The sequence below is a fragment of the Moesziomyces antarcticus genome (assembly GCF_000747765.1).
Source record: "Moesziomyces antarcticus DNA, scaffold: scaffold_v10004, strain JCM 10317, whole genome shotgun sequence".
Classification (NCBI taxonomy): Eukaryota; Fungi; Basidiomycota; class Ustilaginomycetes; order Ustilaginales; family Ustilaginaceae; genus Moesziomyces; species Moesziomyces antarcticus.
The window spans coordinates 844,229-850,228 of NW_014639006.1; the positions used below are offsets into that span (position 1 = coordinate 844,229).

The 6,000-nt window shown below is 65.1% G+C and overlaps 2 protein-coding genes across 2 annotated transcripts; both read right to left on the reverse strand.

The window, feature by feature from the left end:
• Positions 1-120: 120 nt before the first annotated feature.
• Positions 121-3,186, reverse strand: PAN0_004d2427 (uncharacterized protein; the record flags this gene model as incomplete). The annotated part of the gene is made up of 1 exon (XM_014802371.1): positions 121-3,186. One exon carries the CDS (start codon positions 3,184-3,186, stop codon positions 121-123), a length of 3,066 nt encoding a protein of 1,021 aa, XP_014657857.1.
• Positions 3,187-3,699: 513 nt separating this feature from the next.
• Positions 3,700-5,241, reverse strand: PAN0_004d2428 (uncharacterized protein; the record flags this gene model as incomplete). Its single annotated transcript, XM_014802372.1, has 1 exon — positions 3,700-5,241. One exon carries the CDS (start codon positions 5,239-5,241, stop codon positions 3,700-3,702), a length of 1,542 nt encoding a protein of 513 aa, XP_014657858.1.
• Positions 5,242-6,000: the final 759 nt, after the last annotated feature.

A 6,000-nucleotide genomic window follows, 5' to 3' on the forward strand; every position in this document is an offset into this window, starting at 1 on the left:
GCGAGCATGTGGAGGCATTCGCGCACACTCTAACACTTTCTCGCGAATTTTCCACACACCATGCTTGGCATTCATCAGATCGCTGGCGTTGCCAAGGGGTATACATGGAGCCTGGGGCCCTTAGCCGCCAAGCCGCATGGCGTCGCACACGAGGATCCACATGCTCAGGTACGCCAGTGCCGCAATGGGCACCACGTTGCGCCACACCGCCACGTCCCAGTGGAAGTTGCGTCGGCTGCTCGTGCGCTCCCTCGTCCAGCCGCCGTCTCTGTACACGTACCGCGTGCTGCCCTGGCGATACGTCGACGGCCGGAACGGAAACGGCGGCAACACCGTCCTCCTCCCCGCTCCAGGGATCCTACGCCGCAGCCCCTCCGATCCGAGCACGGTGCGGTCCGTCGCATACCCGGGCCAGTCCGACTCGGCCTCCACCTCGGTCTCGGTCGCTGCGCCGTTGCTTCGCGATTGTTCGGCACGCCGCGCCTTGCGCCGCGAGGGGGCGGCGAACGACGGCCCACCGATGACCGCACGCCAGAATCGTGTGCCCTGTCCACCGCGCCGCTGCTTGCGCTGCCGCTCGCGCTCGCTCGCAAAAAAGCTCGCCGCCGCCGCATCGCTCTCGTCTCCCGAGCGGGGGTCCCAATCCGACGCACCGCCCAGCGCCGCCCCTCCCGCGGCGACGAGCGGGTTGCTGTCCGCCATCGCCATCCGCTCCGCCACCGCCCTGGTGGGACTCCGACCATAGTCGCTGAGATATCCTAGCGCCTCGTCCTCGTGCTCATCGTCCACCTCGTCGTCGAGCGGCGCGTCGGCAATGTTGCTCGTCACCCAGCGCGACACGACGTCGCTGAGCGCCGTGGTGGTGCCGATGACGACCCACGCGCCCAGCGGCTGGTCGGCACCAAACACGTACACGGTGAGGCGCACGAGCGGCCAGCAGATGGCCTGGAGCGCCATGAGCCGGATGAGCGAGGGGAGGATCGAGTAGTAGAGCAGCCAGCGCCGCAGCAGCAGCGTGGTGAACGAGAGCGCGTGGTAGGCCGTGCTCATGCTCCACAGACACGCCACCGCAAAGTCGAGTGCACCCGGCTGCCGACGTCCCGGCCGCACCGCGTGCTGCACCACATCGGCGCTCCAGAAGCGCTCCGTGCCGTCGGCGAGCACGAGCATCGGCCCGGGACTCAGCAGCTGCCCGTCGCGGCTGGCGAGCATGTAGGCATTGCGCGCGAGCCAGAACGTGCCAATGCACCCGGGCACCGCAGCTAGGATGCGCAGCGGATGCAGCAGCAGCTTGAGCACCAGCGGGAATTCGTCGTCCTCGCCGGGTACCGCTGCTGCATCGCCGGGCGAAGGAAACGCTTCCGACCCGCCGTTGCTGGTCCAGACCGACTTGGCGCGGTGCGTGTGCCGCACGGCCTCGGGCGACGAGGGACTATCCGGCCGCGTGCTTTCCGAGGTGGGAGACACGGGCTGGCTCACGCTGTCGGCGTCCAAGCTGGCATCGACCGAGCTGACGGACGCCGTCGTGGCAGGCGCGAGTGGCTCGGCGCTCACCGCCTCGGCCGTGAGTGGCGGCTCGTCCGCCACGCTCGGAGCTGGACTGCTCGTCGAAGCCTGCTGCGTGCTCGCCGGTCCCCTTGTCGCAGCGGCACTGCTTGGCGTCCGGGGCCGCAGAAGCTGTCGTGCACTCCCCGTGGATCCCGACCTCCTCCTCCTCGTCAAACCGGCATGCTGCGACATGGACGAGCTGGCTGGTAGCGATGCCGAGACGTGTCCATTCGCCTCGCTGCGCGCCGCGTCGTCGCCAGCGGCCGAGATGGTGCGCTCGTCCCTCCTCTGCTTGGACCTGGACGAGGAGAAGGAGAGAGCGCCCTCGAGGTCCTCGTCGCCGTCGCTGTCCGGCGCAAATCCGGGGCTGGCGGGGGTCGATGCGAACTGCGCCACATGCATCACGCTCGGCGTCATCTCGAGCCCCGCCGGCAAGGGCGACAGACTCGTGAGGCCGCGTCGGCCGTAGAACGACGCCGAAGGCGACGGAGGGCCACTCCTGCTTCCGCGCGACGACGAGCGTGCGCGCGATAGCGGCGGTCGTGCGGGCACGGATGCCGACGACGGACCGGACGCCGGTCGGCTCGGCGTGCCCGCCGGGATGGAGATGGGCGGCGGCAGAGGCGGGTCGCGGCTGGGCGTGCTCGTGGCGTTGGAGTCGACGTCGACGGCACGCTCGAGCTCGGTCTCGTGCGCGGCGGCACGCGGCGCATAGGGCGGGGGCGACTCAAAGTCGTGGCCCAGATAGGTCGAGTCGAGGTCGGGCAGATGCGGTGTGCTGCGACTGGCGAACAGACGCTGGAGGCCGAGCAGCTGTGCGGTCTGCTGCATGTGCGCCGCATGCTGCGCCCACTCGGACTGGCTGGCCGAGCGTGCTGCATGCGCAGAGTGAGCCGGCGGAGGTGAAGGGACGGGCTGAGAGGCGCAGAGCTCGGGATGGGAGCTTGGGTCGTGCGACTGAAGATGCGCGAGCAGCGCCGGGTCAAAGTAGTCGGAGGCGTTGCGCGAGAGTGCGGTGTGAGGCGTGGTTGGTACGGAAGCATCGAGCGCCCAGTCGGACGGGACGAGATGTTCGGTGATTGCGGAAGCATGAGCGACAGGCGACATGGCGAATGCCAACGAAGCTGCCGCCGAAAGGAGCGGAGATGATGGTGCAGTGTATGCGGATGGTCGAGCGGCATGGCCGTGCTCGTGTGCAGCAGAGAGGCTGTGGAGGCCGTCGAGATGGGGGATGGAGCGGTTGCGCGAGCTTGCCGTCAGCGGTCGAGAAGCGTCGGTGGGCGATAAGGCGCTGAGCGTAGCAGCGCGGCCCGAGGCGGTTGACGGGATGGAGTTGCTCCCGCTGCGGCCATGCGTGCCAGGCACATTGTGTCCCCTGCGAGCCCTGCGTTGCGAAGAGCTTTGAGAGGTGGTGGCATTGTTGTTGGCGGTGGTGAGGCTATGCACCGAGGCGACGGACGATGCCCTGGAGCGTGTGCGTCGATGCGTGGGGCGCGAGCTGGACTCGGGCTGCGACGGCTCGCGTGGAGTCTGCGCCGAGTCGTATGGACCAAACACGTGCTGGCTGTCGATGGCGGCGAGCAGCGGAGGGCTGAGCACGGAATGGTGTGCGAATGGCGCGCCATCCTGCTGCGACATGATTGCCTTGCCTAAACGTGAGCCGTGTGGTGTCTGGGAGGCATGTCGTTTCCGGTCGGAGGGGTCGCGATAGTGGCGACGGCGAGGAGGTGCTAGAGTGGCGGCATGGACAGAGTGACTTATCGGAGGGAGGATGTGATGGATCGCAAGGCCCGACGACGGTTCGAGGAAACCAGTGTGAGTGTCGGCGTTGCCGAGTGGAGATTGTGATTGCCTGCTGCTTGAGAAAATTAAGCGCGAGGTGGGCTCGGGGAGGCGCCGAGTTGGCCTCTTCCGCTTTGCAGGTCCAGCAGGGTCCCAGGCTTCCTTCCGCGCCGCCTCTCTGCCGGAGCCAATGGAGCGATTCTCATTTGCGGTGCTGTGCATCACCGGCGCTTCATTCGGCTGTCACACTCTCATCACGCAATCACACACACACGCTCACTCAAGCTGGGAAAGATGGGAAAAAGGCTCTGCTCTGTTGCATCTATTACGGGGGAGGAAGGTGTTGAAGACGGATCTTGGCTGAGTTCTTCACTTGGCTGGAGCGGCAGCAGCAGCAGCAGCAGCCGGCGGGGGGCGACCAAAGTCCTCGTGCAGCTCGATGAGGAGCTGGAGTGCGCGGCGCGCATGCGTCCTCGACGGGTCCTCGCCCGGCACGCCGTCGCGCATGATGTCGGCCACCTCGGTATCCTCAAACGGATACGGGAGGAACTTTTGGAGGTACTCGTACGCCACGAGCGTTGCGCCGAACTGCGGGCTCGACCTGAGCACCCTTGCGAGCGAGCCCTTGAAGAACGCCTTGGGCCCCTCTTCGGCCATGATCTTGGTTGCGCAGTCGACGATGCCCTTGTAGGTCGCCTGGCCCTTGCGCGCCTCGACCTGCAGCCGCGTCTTGATCACATCGGCGGGCGTGGTGAGGAACGCAGCGGGCATACCGGCAATCGCTGCCGAGGCGAGCATCTCGCCAAAGCCGAGCTTCTTGCCATCGCGTCCCTCGTGGAAGGTGTCCTTCTTCAGATGCGCGTAGGCGGGGAAGTAGATGGCCGAAAACGGAATGTCGCGCAGCAAACACGCCGATGCACCCTTGTACAGCCCGACCAGTCCGAGCTGGCGAACGATATGCACCGCCCCGCGTGCTACGCGGTCACCACCCTCCTGCTTGGCGATCTCGCCCGCCACCTGCAGCCGGATCTTGACAATCTCGAGCGGGTTGGTGAAGATCACCTGGCATCCACCCGCCGCACCGCCGGCAAACAGCTCCCACGGCAGCGTGATGGCGCCCGTGATGGGGTCCTTGGCATGCCCGCGCACCAGATCGTTCACCGTGAGCTTGATCGCCTTCTCCGGCGCCACACCCAGCAGCTGCGGACCCAGGCCCGAGTAGAAGCCGCGCGCACCCTCGTTGCGAAAGACCTTCTTGACGCAGTCTATCGAGTTCTTGTACATGAGCGGCTCGCCCACCACCGCCGAACGCTGGTTCTGCATGCGCGTCTTGACCAGGTCGATCGGATACACCAGCGTCGCACCCACCGATCCCGCAATACCACCCAGCCCAAAGTTGTATGCCGACTTGCCGATCTCGCTCAGTGCGTTCTTGACCGGCTTTTCGCGCTTTTCTTCCTGTATCTCCTTGAGACGCTCGGTCGCCAGCGCCTCCTTCCCCTCCTTGGTGCTCGGCACAGGATGCGGCTCCAGGTCGTCCGAGATGTACAGGTCGTGGCAGATGAGGTTCTCCTTGTCCGTCACGCCGCGCACCACCGACGTCTTGTACGAGAGCATGCCCGGCGAAGATGCTGCTACTTCGCGTCGGAACTTCTCCATGTGCTCTTGGAACGAAGGATCGGCGTCTTGGCGCGAGTACAGCTTGGCATTGACCACAAAGCGGCCCTCGCCAGGCAGATGCGGGATCCAGTACACGCCGTGGTTGCCGTTGCCATTGCCGTTGCCGTTGCCGTTGACAGCAACAGCCTGAACCTGCTGCGGCTGCTGCTGCTGCTGCTGCGATTCTGACGACGACGCCGACTCGCAGTGCACGGGTTGCGGCCAGAACATCGGAGGCACAAAATGCGACATGATGGCGGTGTCCCTGTTCGACCGCAATTAATGTCTTGGGACCTTCGGAAGTGTTTGTGACGTGTGGTCGTGCCTTGGATGCGAGCAAGTGAGAGAGAGTGTGACGAGCGCAGAGACACGGTGCGGAAGGGAAAGATGAAGCCACGAATCAATAGCAGCGAGTGTGAGGGAAGTGGACGAAAGCCAGAGAGAACGACAAGGATGGGAAAGGTGGGGTCGCAGGAGCAAGAAAGAGGAGTAGCGAAAGTGTGGGGAGGCGTCTGGGTTCGGCGAGATCTTGCGCGTTGCACACACTCCAGCGTGGAAGCGAGGGGCAAGCAAGCGCCGATCGAGCGTTGTGCGGCGGGGGTGTGTGTGTGACTCCCACGCACAGCGGAGAGCGCAGGGCGGAGAGCGGACCGCATTATTCTTTGCGCACAGCCAACCCGATCTTCTTGGGTCGGAAGAAAAACTCCCCCTTCTCCCTCGCTCGCTCGCTCGGGTTGGCTTTGACCGATCTGCGCTCTCCGGGTCACCGGCAATTTGCGTTGTTTTGCGAAATTGCGCGGGGCGATCGCTTTGGGCGCTCGTGACGTTGCACCTCCCATGCCGACCTCTTCCGACTCGAAAATTCCTCTTTTCCTTTGGCTCGTGAAATTGGCCGAACCCTTGGTCCCACCGCCAGCGCTCCGGAGATCTCTCTCTCTCTCTCCACTCTCTCAGCTGTCGACGTAACACATTGCAATCCTTCGCCATCCTCCCGGCTTATTTGCCGAGAAA